At 41.7% G+C, this 18,486-nt stretch overlaps 1 protein-coding gene across 2 annotated transcripts in view; it reads right to left on the bottom strand.

Annotated features, from left to right (window-relative positions):
• Positions 1-302: 302 nt before the first annotated feature.
• The window catches only part of MAL2 (mal, T cell differentiation protein 2), a 33,379-nt gene continuing 15,195 nt past the window's right edge, over positions 303-18,486 (bottom strand). Inside the window, exons 2-5 of one of the 2 annotated variants that reach the window (XM_044928644.2) lie at positions 17,343-17,513; positions 5,210-5,365; positions 2,938-3,029; positions 303-2,585 (exon numbers count right to left, since the gene is read on the bottom strand). In XM_044928644.2, the coding sequence (XP_044784579.1) occupies positions 2,570-2,585; positions 2,938-3,029; positions 5,210-5,365; positions 17,343-17,513 (435 nt within the window). In that variant the 3' untranslated portion in view covers positions 303-2,569. The remainder of the gene's footprint in view (positions 2,586-2,937; positions 3,030-5,209; positions 5,366-17,342; positions 17,514-18,486) is intronic. The other variant, XM_006068052.4, reaches the window with a different exon arrangement.

Below are 18,486 nucleotides of genomic sequence, written 5' to 3'. Positions count from 1 at the left end.
GCTTGGAAAATCCCATGGATGGAGGAGCCTGGTAGGCTACAGTCCACAGGGTTGCAAAGAGTTGGACACAACTGAGCGACTTCACTTCACTTCACTTATAATACTTTCAAGAGTTACTTCTTAAATCTTCACCAAAAATAAAAATAAAAAAGACTTGCTGGCAAAGACTGTCTTTTACATAGAAATGTTTAAAGCAGAACTCGGATATATTATGAGTCTAGAAGCTCCAAATCTGTCAAGTTTATATCAAATCTTTAACTGAATTTCAAAGTGAATTGTATAAAAAATAGATGACCCCCAAAGATTATCAAATGAATACTTTATTAGAGTCATAACACTTATAAAATAAATTTATTTTCATCATGGAGTTACCAGATTTTAAGACCAACCAACACTTTCTCATTTTTACGGCTAAGGTATACAAAGAAATTCTCAAATGCTATAATTTTTGTTCAGTGCTTTGTCAGTCAACTCCCAAATCTAGATCATGATTAATCTACAATTCTAAGTATTCACAGTTAAATGACTTCTAGGCTTGGTTCTTTATGATCGAGAAGCAATCCATTTATAAAAGTGCCACCAAGGCAGTTTCATGAAATCATTTAATTTAATGCCACCAAGCAGCATGGACCTGTTGTACCTTGGAAATAAAAATAGAATCTCACAACTAAATCTAGCAGACTTTTAACAATTCCAGCCGGAATGGATGATATATCCTTATGGCACATTTATGACTTTGTAATAGACCATTTATAATACAGGTTTAAGTGTGTGGTATGGAACTGGAAAAACCAAGGAAGTTGGATTTTTATAGAAAAGCTATGATAAAGTCATAAGACTGGTTTCCTCTTGCCACATATTAAATATACCTTTTATCTTTACAGTTACATCACAAACCAAACCCTAATAAGATTCCTCTTCCTAAGGGATTATTACATAAACAGCATTTGATCACTGAGCATTGATTATGCTGCTCATTCAGGACTGTTCCATGTTCCACGAACTCTTAACTGCTCAACTTACACATGGCACTTGTAGGGGATGATTCAACCAAAATACAAAGGGCTGAAAGTATAAAACAATCAAAAGCCCTCTTTTCCCAGAGGTAGCCCTCTTGGGGCAAGAGATAAGTATCTCATTTGGACAGGTGGTATGAGCTGGGGCCTAACTCTAACTTGTTCTCAAGCCATTTTGGCACTTTGCCATGACCAGGGTCTCCGAGGTGGGTTAAAATACTTTTCTGTGCTCTTCAGCCAGAGATAGCTTTTGTGACCACTGTTGCTTGAAAACTGAGTCTATGTATTTCTCACCAGTGCAAAACAACATAGGACTATTCTCTAGATGAGAATCTACAACTTTAAGTTACATCTCATGTTCTGTGTGAATTAGAGTCATGTAAAAGAATTAGAAGTAAAAAGTTTACCCTTTGGAGAGCTCTATTGGGTAAAGCCTCAGATATCCACATAAAAATACTCATCTATTCATGCACAGGACAAACAACTGCTATTTGAAGCATAAATAAACCCAAAGTAAAACATCAGGCACTATATACCCATTTCAGGAGTGGCTTAGGGGTCTCTGGGGCTCTCGTTTTAAGAATGCCAGGTAAGCATTTTGCTCAGTTGTTAGGAAAACACTTAGGTGGATTAAGCCACTAGGGTTCACTTCATAAATTACTTTTTCTTGTACTCAAGACTCTGCTTGAATTAGCTTGAGATGCTATAGCCGCGTCAAGGGTACGTGTTTCACCATTAACCCAGAGGCAACGTGATTACTGAATGAGACTAAACATTATGCGGCTTGTCGAATTCACTTTAGACCTTTGAGGATCAGTTCAATAAGATACAAAACCCATAACCAAGGTTTTAAACCAGAGGTCAGCAAACAACAGCCTGTAGCCCACAGGCCAAGTCCAGCCGGCTGCTGGTTTTTGTAAATAAAGATTTATTGGAACACACAGCTACGCTCACTCATTTCATATTGTCTGTGGCTGTTTTCATAGTAACAGCAGAGGTGAGTACTTGTGACAGAGACTGTGTGGCTCACAAAGCCTAAAATATTTACTATCTGTACATTTAGAGAAAAAGAATGCTGATCTCCATTTTACACTAAAACACAGAGTTCAGTGGGAATCTTATTTTAAATGTGTTTTTCTTTGGGAGTTTTAGTTACCTATTAAAATTAAGGTTCAGGTGATTTGGCAACTAAATACAAGAGATACCCCTTTTTCATGAATGACGTCTATGTATTTTATAGATGTAAAGGGAAATTTTTTTTAAAATGAGAAAAAAAAAGAGAGATAAATGTAAAACTAAAGGCCATTTCTCTGTTTAACATCATAATAAAATTTCCATCCATGAAATGAACCAAACTTATACTTAGATTCTCTCCATATACCAAACAAATTATTTTGGGGATATTGCTATATCTGAACAAAACGGTACCCAAATTGATCAAGACATAAAAAGTACACAAATGAAACTAACACACAAGCAGTTCATCTTTAAGGAGTGTTATGGTCGCCATCTTCGTAAAGCCAGCCCCAAACTGCAACCATAACAAGCTGTCGTCACAAAGGCAAAAATCTAAGAAAGAAGAAACAAAATTCTTATCAGATTTATAACACTGACTTCAAGAAATCATTTGTCCAAAGGAACAACTGTCTGAAAACTGATCAGCGTCCTTAAAGATACTTTAACACTTAAGAAAACTAAATCACTAAGATGATTTAGATTCATCTTTTTTTTTTTTTCCTTGGGTGACTTTATGCCCTCATACCATTAACCCCTTCTTTTAAACATTCTAGCCCCTAATAATGGGACATCATTTGTGGACAGCCTTAGGTTGAGCTTTTGTTCACACAGTGGACTCACTTGTTAGGCACTGGTGAGACCCCTAACATGGTGCATATTCAAAACTTCATGATGAGATGTCTACCTGCACAGTGATCTCACAGCCACACACAGTGCAGCTCTCAGGGCCCGAGGATGGAGCAGATTATTTCTGTGACAATGGAAGTGACTGTAGAGCTAAACAGAGAAAACCCACAGGAATGAATCATCAGGTTGGCGTGGGAGATAGTTCTCAAATGTGCATGAGTTCTGAATTACTGTCCTTCGTATTCAAAAAGGATTTTTTTAGCATCAACTATGTGTGCGTTGGTACGTTTGGTACATACAAACAAGTAACAGGTATTGTCCTCATCCTTCTGGGGTTTATAATCCACAGAAAACTCCCCAAACCATCAAATATGTTAAAACATTATGATGTAGCACAGGAATCCTTTTACCAGGAAACCAGAGCTCTGAGAAGGAATATCAGATCCACCTACGAAACATTTTTACAGTGTAATTACCATGCTGCTACTTTCCCCACCCTTCTTCCACTGGTTGTCTCTCAGATACAGCTTTCTTTTTTAAGGAAACTTTCCTAGCATGCAGTTGCTTTCCAATGCTGTGTTAGTTTCTAGCGCACAGCAAAGTGAATCAGGAATACATTCACATACATATCTTACATCTCTCATCTAGACATTTCTTTTCTGTTGAAAGAGAAAGACTTTATTTTAAAGTACAAATGTGAATATTTAATTAGAACATGAAAAGAAATCACAACCGCCACGAATTCTGAAAAGCTGACCAATGTCACAAACATTCCAAATCTAAAACAACAACAACTTTGTTTTACTATCTGCCTGATAACATCTTACTTCTGAGGACCCACTTTCTTTGCTATCCTTTCACAAGACTATTTCAGAAGACAATAGCATGAGAGAGATTTTGTAATCTTGGATAAAATCCACTGTTTCTTCTTTGATGACTGATTAAAATTTGTTTTGTTTTGTTTCGATAACAACAAAAGTTTCTTTCGGTTTTATACATATTTGTAGTAACATGCAAACTGTGCAGGTTTGTCAAATTTGGGAAACTATCATATTTCATACATGATTTATAAAATTTCATGATATTTCAAAATTTCTTGAGGAATGATACTCTTAAACCATAAATCTCAAAGTGTAAATCTTAACTGCACTTTGAATTGCTCACGTGTAGTTACAATTGTCCTCCATGTCTTCCTAGTACTGGCAGATGATGAAATTTACATTACCCCCATTGAATTCTGGGGGCCTTTATGCATGTGGTTCCCTTAGTTCTATTTATAATACTGCTCTAATGTTTGCACGGAATTTCTGATAAGTTCTATTTCAAATGATTCTCATAAAAAAAAAAAAGCCTGGTGCATTTTTTATTTTATGTCAAGTATACAACTGCCAGGAGGGAGTTTCTGTTTTGACCGGGAGTCCACTTACATTTTTGTGCATCAGTTGATCTGATCTGCAAGGTGCTTCCCCTTGTTGTGAGTCCGCTCATCAGCTCAGTGGATTTCCCTTGCCACTCTGGGCTGACTGGTCCCTGCATGAATGACTACTTTTGATATCTATTACTAGTGAAAAGGAGTTCTCTCTCTAAGGCAGAGGCCACCAACCTCCAGGATCTAATGCCTGATGATCTGAGGTGGAACTGATGATAATAGAAATAATAGAAATAAAGTGCACAATGAATGTGATGTGCTTGAATCATCCTGAGACCATCCCCCTGCACCCCTGGGCCGTGAAAATATTGTCTTCCACAGAACTAGTCCCTAGTGCCAGAAAGGCTGGAGACTGACTGCTGCTCTAAGGTATACTGAAATGAAAAGTGAGGGACTCAATAGAACGTCACAAATGAATGGCTCATACATTTAAGTGTTATTAAAACTCAGAAACTAAAGATTTACGTGTATGGGTAAAATGGGGGCTAATGCAGAACTTAAAGCATGGAGAAGTTTACTAAGGCAGCTTCACTTAGGCAGAAAAAGGGAATGACAAATCTGTGTCTGTCACAAAGACCACGTCTGAAGCTACATGGAGTAGAAAGCACAATTAATTCTTTTCACAAAGCAGACTTTGTTGCGCAAGGCCAACCACTAGCACTCATGTAGGTACGGTCTTATATAAATGTCAACCTCCTGGTGCTTCAGTTTCATCATCCACAGCACTGGGGTAATGACAGTACTTGGCTTGGTTCATAAGGTTAACTGTACACATAAACAGCTATTATATGTTTAATGCTGCTGGCTATTATTAAAGAAAACTATTGTTGCCAGAGGAGTTTCTTAGAGACCTTGATGGGGGAGGGGAAGCGTGGGTAAACCGTGTTCACCCCACACTTACTGTGGCCGCCACGTTTATGTTATACTGGTTATCGCTCAGGAGTGGCTGCACGGTCATGGTTCTGTTGCAGCGTAGGTCGTGCAGCGACGTGGTGGCTGCCTCCAGCAAAAAGGCTCCAAAGTAGAATACAAAGACTGTAAAATGGTATGCGAAGTCCTGAAAGAGGATGGAAAAGAAAGTCATCTGCCAGTAAAGACAATAAGCTTTTCCAAGAGTTTCTTATTTCGAACCAAGTTTAGGTTCAGTCTTGAAACAGTCTTGAACCACATTGGCCATTTCTTTTGGCTCCCTTAGCAATGTCAAGCTGTTAGAATCCCAAGGAAAATCAACCAGCTCGTTGTAATTGGCACAGTGGCAAACCTTTGGATAGACTGAATTTTATAAAATACATAATTCAGTTTAGATAAGGCACCACAGAATTCCTGTCCTTAAAATTCAAGTAAAACAGCATTAAATTATATCTTGTTAGAGTAATTATATAACTATATACAATAACATATACACAGATTTCATAATTAAGTTTTTATTTTTGAGCAGTTTTTATTTTTATTCATTAGATTGCCATTCCATACACTGAAAGATATAGAATACCTATGAAATCATTGAATTCAATACCATATCTCTAGACATTTTAAAAAACAAAATAAATATATACTTCTACAAAAAGTAGAGGAAGTTTTCATGCAAAACTCAACAGTTATTAAGTTATTTTATCTGTCACTGGCATTAATGTGACACGTAACTATTAAAATTCACATTGTCTAACCTGACTCAATGTACCATCAACACACTGCTGTGTATTTTTATTAACAATTTCTATAGCAGACACTTCACATTTATTATTAATCACCCTAACAACCACCATTTATTATTTCCATTTAACAAACAAGGAATTTCCTCTTCTTTTTTTGGTGAAGTGATGAAATGACTGTCCCAAAGCCCCACAAAGCTGAACTTTTGAAGGGAGACCTCAAACCTACACCAGTCTGTCTGATTCCAAAGTCCATTTGCTTTCTTCTCTATCAAACTGTTCTTGATACAACTATAGTACAAAAAAAAAAAAAAAGAACACTGCATGGCTTTTATGTAAATGCCCATTCAGCAAGCAAAACTGTCCAGAGAAATTGTTTTTATTCTCCCTAGAATAATAAGGACGAAGTTAACTAACTAGGAGTGAGAATAACCAAAGTACAATGCTAAAAATGCTTTCTACTTAACACTTCTAATTTATAAATTGACCCACCAATGCCTTCAAAAGATGTAAGAAAAAAGTTATATAATATACTAGCCACATGTCTAATCTATAGGAAAAATGCTTAAACATTTACATATATAAATGTTCACTGATGAAGGTCAAAATCCAATGTCACTACTTTGAGAGATAAAATGCAATAGTTGGGTCTTACTTAAGGTAGTAATAAAGACTGAGAGAAAAATACATTTCAGACCATTCAGACTCATCTAATTTATCAAAGGGGACTCTCAGAAATGGCTCATTTCATCCCAGAAGGAATGGGAAGAGTTGGGTGACATGGCCTGAAACTCTTGGGATGATGTGGTCTTTGCCAGCCTCATCTGATGTCACCATCTTTCCCCTTTGAACATCAGCCATGCTGGTCTCATTTTGGTCCCAAGGAATCACTCTATACCTCAAGATTGATACTCTTTACATGTGGCAATCTCTCTGACTGAGTCTTCCCACAACCAATGACCACGTGCCCCTACCCTCCAGCCCTCTACATACACACACACACACACACACAGACACACACACACACACACCACCATTCTATTCCTGCCTAATTTTGCCTCCTCCCTCCTTGGGCTTCCCTGATGGCTCAGCAAGTAAAGAATCCACCTGCAATGCAGGAGGCACAGATTCATTCCCTGGGGCGGAAAGATCCCCTGGAGAAGGGCATGGTAACCCACTCCAATATTCTCGTCTGGAAAATTCCATGATCAGAGGAGCCTGGCAGGAGTCCATGGGGTTGCAAATAGTTGGATACAACTGAGCACATGGCACATACACTCCTTTACAGGAGCATCAGAACCGAGTTGTGGCAAAGGCTTTCAGATCCAATCCTGTATCCTCCCCCCGCATCTTTCATAGGTGTTATCATCCAATAAACTTCCTGCACGTTCAGCTGTGTATGGCTTGGGTCATACCATCCCATCCTTCACATTAGCCTTAGGGTCCCATGTACCGCAAAGTATGGGTTTCCCAGGTGGTGCTAAGGATAAAGAACCTGTCTGCCAATGCAGGAAACTTAAGAGACATGGGTCCAATCCCTGGGTGGGGAAGATCCCCTGGAGAAGGAAATGGCAACCCATTCCAGGATTCTTGCTTAGAGAATCCCATGGACAGAGGAGCCTAGTGGGCTACAATCCATGGGGTCACAAAGAGCTGGACATGACTGAAGTGACTCAGCATGAAAGTACCCTAAAATGTAAGAGGAACTCATGGCAACAGTGGTGAGAAAATCACTATGTCGGCTCCCGGAGTTATAGAATCAGGCATGTCACCTGTATTGGGGAATCACACATCTTGGAAAAGCATCTCCTGGTGTCCCCCTGGGCCCGTGTAGGGAAGGAACACTTGATCTTGAGACAACAAAAGATGAAGTATCCAGAACTGCCCATTATGAATGATGTTCTCTCAAAGCCACTAACTCATAGTCACAACACTGCTTCTTCAGTTGGGAAGGGGACATCAGAGTTCAAACTGAGCTGGGCTAGTGGGCCTGAGTCTGTTGTGTGAGCATGTGGCCCAGGCCCCCAAGTCACCCACCAGGATGGGACTGCCCTCCTCCCTCAGCCCAAGCCTATAGGCACATAGGGGAGGAGATCCCCAGGGTCCAGATGAAGGGGAAGAAAAACACCCAAGCTTGTTTCTCATGATGGGCTGTCACAAGGCGAAAAGGGATAGCAGCTGTATTCAGTTCAGTTCAGTCGCTCAGTCGTGTCTGACTCTTTGTGACCCCGTGAATCACAGTATGCCAGGCCTCCCTGTCCATCACCATCTCCCAGAGTTCACTCAAACTCACGTCCATCGAGTTGGTGATGCCATCCAGCCATCTCATCTTCTGTCGCCCCCTTCTCCTCCTGCTCCCAATCCCTCCCAGCATCAGAGTCTTTTCCAATGAGTCAACTCTTTGCATAAGATGGCCAAGGTACTGGAGTTTCAGCTTCAGCATCATTCCTTCCAAAGAACATCAGTCCTTCCAAAGAGGACTGATCTCCTCTAGAATGGACTGGTTGGATCTCCTTGCAGTCCAAGGGACTCTCACGAGTTTTCTCCAATACCGCAGTTCAAAGCATCAATTCTTCGGCACTCAGCCTTCTTCACAGTCCAACTCTTGCATCCATACATGACCACTGGAAAAAACCATAGCCTTGACTAGACGGACCTTTGTTGGCAAAGTAATGTCTCTGCTTTTCAATATGCTATCTAGGTTGGACATAACTTTTCTTCCAAGTAGTAAGTGTCTTTTAATTTCATGGCTGCAATCACCATCTGCAGTGATTTTGGAGCCCAAAAAATAAAGTCTGACACTGTTTCCACTGTTTCCCCATCTATTTGCCATGGAGTGATGGGACCAGATGCCATGATCTTCGTTTTCTGAATGTTGACCTTTAAGCCAACTTTTTCACTCTCCTCTTTCACTTTCATCAAGAGGCTTTTTAGTTCTTCTTCACTTTCTGCCATAAAGGTGGTGTCATCTGCATATCTGAGGTTATTGATATTTCTCCCGGCAATCTTGATTCCAGCTTGTGCTTCCTCCAGCCCAGCGTTTCTCATGATATACTCTGCATATAAGTTAAATAAGCAGGGTGACAATATGCTTTAGAGACATGTTCAGAGCTGGCTGTGAAAGAGCAGTTAGGGAACATCTTCCTAATGGATGGAACTCTGAGTGGTGCAGCACGTCATACACTTTGTTAAGAAAGCAAAGTGGCCCAAGGTGAGAACCCACAGAGACTCATCCACAGTGGGGAAAGGTCTGGCAAGCTGGTCAGGGCCCTGGAAAATAAAAGTTCAGAGACAAGGAAGTATGGAGCAGCGAGATGGACATATGGGATTAGGCATGAAATATGAAGTGTGACCTTTCTTTTATGTGGTCACACCCACTAGAAGCATCCATATGGAAGATGACCTGGCCATTTGATGCAACCAATTAAAAAGCAAGGGACATTACTTAGCCAACAAACATCCATCTAGTCAAAGCTATGGTTTTCTAGTAGTCACATATGGATGTGAGAGTTGGACTATAAAGAAAGCTAAGTGCCAAAGAATTGATGCTTTTGAACTGTGGTGTTGGAGAAGACTTTTGAGAATCCCTTGGACTGTAAGGAGATCAAACCAGTCAATCCTCAAGGAAATTAGTCCTGAATATTCTTTGGAAGGGCTGATGCTGAAGCTGAAACTCCCATACTGATGGGAAGAACCGACTCCTTAGAAAAGACCCTGCTGGGGAAGACTGAAGGCAGGAGAAGGGGATGACAGAGGATGAGATGGTTGGATGCATCACCGACTCGATGGACATGAGCTTGAACAAGCTCAAGGAGTTGGTGATGGAGTCCTAGTGTGCTGCAGTCCATGGGATCGCAAAGAGTTGGACACAACTGAGCGACTGAACTCACTGATCTGGTTCCTGGCATTTTGGGTACATGAACAGAGTAGCCATGGCTGGGGAGGCGCATCTATGTCATGGCCCAATAGTGCGGACTCCCAACAGCCAAAGCTTACAAGCCTCTTATCCGTATACTTCAGAGGCCAGAAAGAATGAAAACCAAAATCACAGAAAACTAACCAAACTGATTACAAGGATCACAGCCTTGTCTAACTCAATGAAACTATGAGCCATGCCATGTAGGGCCACTCAAGACAGATGGGTCACAATGGAGAGTTCTGACAAAACGTGGTCCACTGGAGAAGGGAATGGAACGCCACTTTAGCATTCTTTCCTTGAGAACCCCATGAACAGTATGAAAAGCTGACCTACCTCTTGCCTTTTCTGAATGTTGAATGTGCCAGCAACAGAGACTGATTCTGAGACCCTGACATGGTGCTTTTCTTACCTGATATCAAACTGATGAAACTCAGTTCCCATCTTCCTGGGAGGCATAAAGTTTCATTCTCACAAAATGGACACTCACTGTGAGTATGGATTTGCTTTTCCTCTCTGCAGAACCTCTGCCACTACCACTGTCCAGGGACTTACAGAATATGCCTGATTTATCAGCATCCACTCAATACATCTGACCAAGGGATTAACTTCTCCCCAGAGGATGAGTGGGAATGGGCCCACAACCCTGAGTTGTCTCCTGTCCTGCACCATCTAGGACCCGCTGGCCTGACAGCATGCTGGGATGGCTGGCTGAAGGCACAGCCTGGAGGAACCACCCTGTGAGGATGTGTGGCCGTACTTCAGGATGCAGTAGATACAATGAAGAAGAGTTTTCAACATGGCATCGTATCCCCATTGGAAGAGTGGGAACCAAGGATGGAAGGAGTTTCTCCTCTTACTGTCATCACTCCCAGTGACCTCGTGAAAGACTTTTTTAACTGCTGTCCCTGCACTCTGGACTCTGCATGATCAGAGGTCCCACCCCGGGGGGTGTACTCTTGCTAGAGGATCCAGCAGGCAGCCCATTGACTGTGAGCTATGACTGCTGCCTGTGTGCTTTGGTTCTTTGTGCTCAGGGGTCAAAAGGTGAGAGAGGAGGGGTCACCATCTTGACAAGAGAAGGTGTGGCTGCTGATACCCAGGAGGGCGGGAAGGAGTCTGTGTGGAACTTGGGCGCTCTACTCAGGGTCCTATTAGAACCCTCTTGCCCAACTGTGAGTGAAATGGAGCAACACTGGGCTGAAAAGGATATAGTTACCAGAGGGGTTACAGTCCTTCAGGCAGAAGGGATTGGATTATACCACCAGGTAAACCGCAGAGACCAGCAGGTGTGAAGTGGTGAGCAAGAGGAGTTTAAAATGGTCAGCAGAGCCGGGGAGGTGACCGAGACCAGTTGTGGCTCTGAGACCAACTCAGTCAGAGGGGCTGCAGTTTGTCTCTGTAGCCTCTCTAAGTTCTGCTTCAGGAAGAGAGGTACACTGGGACCTTGGGGGAGCAATGCCCCACACATATATGGTGGAGTGGATCCACGGGGTGCAAGAAGTCTGGGGCATCTTCAGATGCATGTGCGTCCCTTTTAGACATAACCTGACGTTCCACTGTGAGGACCATAGTCAGCTGACAGCTTTGGCTTCAGTGGATTTGGGATCTACTGCTGAGACTGGGCTAAGCCCACGTTCTTTGGCAGCCCACAGCCAGTGATGGTGCAGCGTGGACACTGATACCTGGCCACTTTCACCCAACACAAGAGTCTGAACGGAAGGCTGTGCTCTGAAGCTTCACACTAGGCTGGCGAGGACTTTGGCACACTCTAAGACTTCTTTGCTTTATCTTACTTCCTTCTTTTAAAGGTGTTGCCTCCTCCCCTTTCCCTCAAAAAAAAAAAAAAAAAAAAAAACCACACACAAAAAAAACCCCACACAAAAAAACTCTTATACTTCAAAATCCATCTTAGAATCCATGTCCTGGTGGCTTGGAGATGACATATATATATATATATATATATATATATATATATGCACTATTCTCATTCCCTTCTTGGCCATTAACATAATTATAATTATTGCATCAGGATTCCAGGTGGCTCAGTGGTAAAGACTCCGCTTGCCAATGCAAGAGATGCAGGTTCGATCCCTGGGTTGGGAAGATCCCTTGGAGACGGGAAAGGCTACCCACTCCAGTATTCTGGCCTGGAGAGGTCCATGGACTGTACAGTCCCTAGGGTCACAAAGAGTTGGACACTGCTGAGTGACTTTCATTTTTCAGTATTATAGCTAGGAAAAATTTCATGGACAGAGGAGCCTGGCAGGCTGCAGTCAGCTGCTGCTGCTGCTGCTAAGTCGCTTCAGTCGTGTCCGACTCTGTGCGACCCCATAGACAGCAGCCCACTAGGCTCCTCTGTCCCTGGGATTCTCCAGGCAAGAATACTGGAGTGGGTTGCCATTTCCTTCTCCAATGAAAGTGAAAAGTGAAAGTGAAGTCGCTCAGTCATGCCCGACTCTTAGCGACCCCATGGACAGGAGCCTACCAGGCTCCTCTGTCCATGGGATTTTCCAGGCTGCAGTCTATGGGGTCACAAAAGAGTTGGACGTGACTGAGCAACTGAGTACAGATACAATTCTTGCATCAGTTGTATAATCATTTCCTCACTGCTACTGTCCACTCCAACAAACTCTGAGAGCCGCTCCCAGTCCTATCTTGTTTCCCATAGTTCAAGAGACTTAGGAAGGATCAGGCACATCCTAGGTGCTCAGTATATCTCCCTCCACCCTTGCCTGGAGAGCCACACCTGTGTTTATATTTGGTCACTCTGGATATCTTATTCCAGTTCCTGCTCTGTGTGGGATGTGTGCACGAAGGTCTTCCACAATTTCACTCATTGTTTGGACAATGAAGCTTATTTATTCTAAGCCAGAGGGTCTCAAAAGTGAGTGTGCATCAGAAGCACTTGAAAAGTTTGTTAAAACACAGACTACTGGGCCCCAACCCCAGAATTTCTGACTTAGATGTCTGGGTGGAAGCTGAGAATCTGCATTCCTAATAAGTTCCCAGGTGAAGACAGTGCTGTGGGGCAGGGACCACCCTTTGAGGACCACCTGCCCGAAGCCCTTAGTACTCCTCCATTAGCGGAGGAGCCCATCCCCTTTCTGAGTTTTCTTCACATACTTTTGCTTCTCTGCCAATCTTCCCAACGCTCACACACCACAAAATGTAGCTCATCTGCCTTCACCACCAGTAAACTCAGGCTCAGCTACAGCCTGAATCTTTTCAGCAGCAAGTTATTCTCTCCTACAGTCTTATCTCTAGACCATGTTTTGCTTCTTGGCTCAGGATCAAACTTTCACTAACTATTAAAAAAGAAAAAACTACACTGTATATAGAGGGATCTTCTTTTACACAATGGCAGCATGAAAAAAGGATAATAGTCACTCTGAGCTTTAATTTCCTCATTTGTAAAAATGAGGACAATGCTAGCTTCCCATAAGGTCAAACAGGCAAATGAATGTGACAACAGAAAACAAAGCTCAGGACACTTTAAGACATCAAGTGATTTCCACACTAGGCAAATGATCACGTGTGCCAGCTACATATTGAGGAATAAAGGGAAACCCCTTTAAAACTGTACAGGACCTTTTTTTCGGGGGATATCTTTTATTTCTCTAACATACATCTTTCCTTACAACTCCACCTCTCAAAAAAGGGAAAATAAATGTGATATCTCCTGTTTAAAGCTAGGTGAAATGATACTACCCTTATGGCAGAAACTGAAGAGGAACTAAAGAGCCTCTTGATGGAAGTGAAAGAGGAGAGAGAAAAAGCTGGCTTAAAACTCAACATTCAGAAAACTAAGATCATGGCATCTGGTCCCATCACTTCACGACAAATAGATGGGGAAACAATGGAAACAGTGAGAGACTTTGTTTTCTTGGGCTCCAAAATCACGGCAGATGGTGACTGCAGCCATGAAATTAAAAGATATTTGCTCCTTGGAAGAAAAGCTATGACCAACTTAGACAGCATGTTACAAAGCAGACACATTACTTTACCAACAAAGGTCCGTCTAGTTGAAGCTATGGTTTTTCCAGTAATCATGTATGGGTGTGAGAGTTGGACTATAAAGAAAGCTGAGCACCAAAGAATTGATGTTTTTGAACTGTGGTGTTGGAGAAGACTCTGGAGAGTCCCTTGGACTGCAAGGAGATCCAACCAGTCAATCCTCCAGGAAATCAGTCATGAATATTCATTGGAAGGACTGATGCTGAAGCTCCAATATTTTGGCTAACTGATGTGAAGAACTGACTCCTTGGAAAAAGCCCTGATGCTGGGAAGGATTGAAGGCAGGAGGAGAAGGGGATGACAGAGGATGACATGGTTGGATGGCATCACCAACTTGATGGACATGAGTTTGAGCAAGTCCCTGTGGACTGCACACCAGGACAAGGAAGCCTGATGTGCAGTCCACAGGGTTGCAAAGAGTCGGACATGACTGAGTGACTGATCTGAACTGCACTGAAATGGTATTATTACTTCTCCATCAAACACAATAAGAAAAACCATCTCAAAATTAAAATCTGCTTCTTTCCCCAAGTTACAAGGGGGCAAGTTTTTAGCACTTACTATATGTTATTGTGTGTGTGTGTGTGTGTGTGTGTGTGTTCTCTGTCATGTCTGACTCTTTGTGACCCCATGGACTATAGCCTGCCAGGCTCCTTTGTCCATGGGATTTTCCAGGCAGGAATACTGGAATGGATTGAAATTTCCTCCCAGGGATCTTCCTGACTCAGGGATTGAACCTGCATCTCCTGCATTGGCAGGCAGATTCTTTACCACTAGCACCACCTGGGAAGCCCAACATACGTTATTACATATTATATTTTTATTTCACCATTTATACCAACACTAGAAAAAATACTGAGAAAAAAATTCATGACTGAAGACATCAGTCACGAATGCTAATTAAATCTCATATCAGTAAAAACTAGAAGCTATACATATTGTAGGTAACATCCCACAATGAACAGTTCTAGAAAATAATTGATCAAAATGCATTCCTACTTCCTTCATGCATGGCATACAGGTGACAGACATTAAACAATTATCATGGGGGGAAGCAATAATTTTTTAAGCAATTAATGTTTAACAACTCCAGAAGGCAGCAATTAAAGATTGTTACCATCTGGTGACAACTGCATGATACGCATGGCTCAACATGCTCCTGGCTGAGCGTACAAAATAAATCACAAACCTGTCAAAAGCGACCATGTGGTCAGACATGACTAAGAACGCAGAAAATCACAAAAGAAGGGGAAAGGGTGCCCTTTCTAAATACTATGTAAGCATATAAGCAAATTTCTTGAAGGAAAGAGTTGGCTTTTTGAAACTATACCCACTATATGACAAGACAGTACTAATAAGCTCCATAAAGTGGACTGCGTGTTGCTGTCCCCAGCTTTCTCTCAGTAAAAGTGGACTACTCTAACTAAAAACCCATAGGATAAACTCTGCAGGTGACCTATGGAACAGACTGGTCATTTCAACTGCCCCTTTAATAAAGTGGGCATAATTAAAAAAAAAACAAAAAACCCAAAAAAGGCTTTATTGTATGAACATCAGATACAATGCAACAAAAACTGGGAAGAAATACAAGTTTAGAAAAGCTAATTAAACCTAATAAATTTAGAAAAAATATTAATGCTTGGGCTCAATACCAAAAATAAGGCTCAATATGAGCAAAAGAGAAAAAGAGGATATGAACGTACATCTAATAAAACCAGGAGTGATATCAGAAACATATTTAAACATTGGTAAGACATGTGCCTCAACCAGTTAGAGCGAATGCTGAGCATTACAGGATCCTGGAGACTCACTACTTTTCCAGATATTGACTCTTTACTTGCAGGGCTATTAGGAGGTCCAGGAAGGTCCCAAAGAAAGGGTCAGGTTATGGGGATTAGGAAGAGGCAGTAGGTTGGGGCAAAATCTATATATTAATTTAGTACCAAAGTACCAGTAGAGCTGTTCTGCTGGTACATACTGGCCAAGTACTATCTTCAAGTCTGATATTAAAAGAGCTTGGTAGCACTCTCCAACATGAAGGATTGACTGATTCATTCATGTGTTATTGAAAGAAAGTCAGGCATTTAGAAAAAGGCAATAAACATCTATAATATTTATAACTTAAATGGGGATTTTTGATCTTCATCACTTGAACAATAATTAGAAATCTTTTCTCATCATTAATGAGAATGGAGGCAAACATGAGAAATACATTGTGTCAGCAACCTAAGAAATAGGACTTCGTAAGTTTCAAACTGCAAGCCTCAACCCATTTAAGGAGTTCGATGATTTTCTGACCACTTACTATAAATCAGACACAAAGGTGAACACTTAACAATACACGGATTCCATTGTTCCCTAACAACATCTGGTGAGGCTGGTATTATTATTATCATTTTACAGAAGAAGAAATGAGGCTCAGCATTTTTACCCAAGGCTGCTTGGTTAGTAAGCAGACCCGACTAATCTCAAAGCCTGGGCAGGATTATAACCAGTGCACTACACGTCCTCCTTAGCTGGCCCTGGCTGACTGAATGGGCAGTCACATTTGCTAGACTTCACTGCTGATAACATCTGAGATGATGCTCCTCAGTATGGTCTATAAATAAGACAAGAACAGATATTTTTTCTTGCTGCTGAATAAAACACTACCACATGTGAAAGAAACATATATAAAGCCTGACTGAAGATCTGATTTAAGTTTCTAACTGCCAAAGTGTGAAAGAACCTAGTGGGGGTTCTTCATGAACCTTATTAAACTGATCACCGATGGACTGCCTTTCATGCTCCACTGGGCCATGGACAGATAACCCCAGAGAATGAATGACCACAAGCATGAAAGAGATTTGACTACATGATACGAGAAAAAGGAAATGTAAGTTGACCCAATATAATGGTATCATAATTTTTAAAATGGTGTCAATTGCAAATTCATTTCTTAAAATGTATCTACTCTTGCTAATCTAGGACAGACATTGAAAATAAATGTAAAATATCCCCTTGACTTTTCTAAGTTATCTGAAGAGTAGAATACAGAGCTACTTGTTTTCTGAAAAGAATATATGTATTTGGTATCTGAAGCAGGAATCAATGGAAAACTTTAAGATATATGGCACAGCATCCATCTCCCAAATGCATCTGTTCGATAGTTCAGTAACTGTAATGTGATTCATTTGTTGTGTGAAATAAAACAGTCTTTGCATAAAGGTCATCTAACTCATAAGGGAGTAACAGAGAGATGGTTGAGTTATGTCAACACTGGAACTGCACAAACTGGGACCCTGCTGTCCAGTTGGGCCAGCTGCACGGCAACACAGCAGCCCCTGTGCTCTGGCCTCTTCTCTCCCACTAGAGGCAATGGATAGAACCAGAGATCTGACATCTCAGGACAAAATAAGTTACTCATAAGTTTCTCGCATTTTCCAGAAAGAGACATAAAGATCCCTTACCAGGAAATTCCAATTGGCATTAATCTGAGTCACCACGCCAGAGAGGAACACGCCCAGGAAGAGAAGGGAACAGACAAAAGCTGTCACAGACACGAACATGACCCATCCTTGCAACAGAGGTAGAGGAACATTGGAGGAGGCGACTAGGATCCACACGAGTCCTCCGAACACCTGCAGGGGAAAAGAAACACAGTGACAGACTTGGGCACAGAACTGGACATGCCTGCATCAGGCTTCCTCGCTGTCTTAGTTCCTCCCCAGACCCCTGCATGTGTTCCTGCAACCCCGCCAGTGACTTGTCTCCATCATTACTGGAGATGCCTTCTCTCAGCTGCAAGCAAGAGCTTCTGCTCTGGGGCCTGATCTGACTCCACACCTATTTCTGAACCTGCCTTTCTGCTGGACTCTTATCCTCAGTCTATGACCAGGTTTGCATGCTTTCACCATCTAAAAGTGTTTTCCTTTAAAAGAATTTGAAAAAGAATAAATATATGTATGTGTATTATATAACTGAATCACTTTGCTATACACTGAAACTAACACAACACTGTTAATCAACTATGCTCAAAAAAAACAACAAAAAAAAATTAAGTATTTCCCTTTGACCTTGCTGCCTCTCTAGTTTCCTCTCTAAGGATTTCTTTTCAGTTCACCGTTTTTACAAATTTATCTCTCTACCTCCTTTCCTTATTACCATCTACTGGCTTCTGCTCTTGCCACCTTCTCAGAGAGTCTATTAGCAAAGATCAGCCATAAATTTCCAACCTGTCACTTCTCATGGCCATGCTTCAGTCCTTATCATGACCTATTCACATAGGTAAGATTTGCCAACACGTGGTGACTCAGATGGTAAAGAACCTGCCTACAATGCAGGAGACCTGGGTTTGATCCCTGGGTTGGGAAGATCCCCTGGGAGGGAACAGCTACCCACTCCAACAGTCCTGCCTGGAGAATTCCATGGACAGAGGAGCCTGGTGGGCTATAGTCAGTCCATAGCATCACAAAGAGTTGGACACAACTGAGTGACTAACGCTAACTGAATAGCTGTAGCTACTGTACATGATTGGAGAAGGAAATGACAACCCACTCCAGTATTCTTGCCTGAAGAATCCCATGGACAGAGGAGCGTGGTGGGCTACAGTCC

Source organism: Bubalus bubalis, chromosome 15 (assembly GCF_019923935.1).
Source record: "Bubalus bubalis isolate 160015118507 breed Murrah chromosome 15, NDDB_SH_1, whole genome shotgun sequence".
NCBI classification, from domain to species: Eukaryota; Metazoa; Chordata; class Mammalia; order Artiodactyla; family Bovidae; genus Bubalus; species Bubalus bubalis.
The sequence above is the reverse complement of the archived record's forward strand: the minus strand, read 5'-3'. Positions and strand labels throughout refer to the sequence as shown.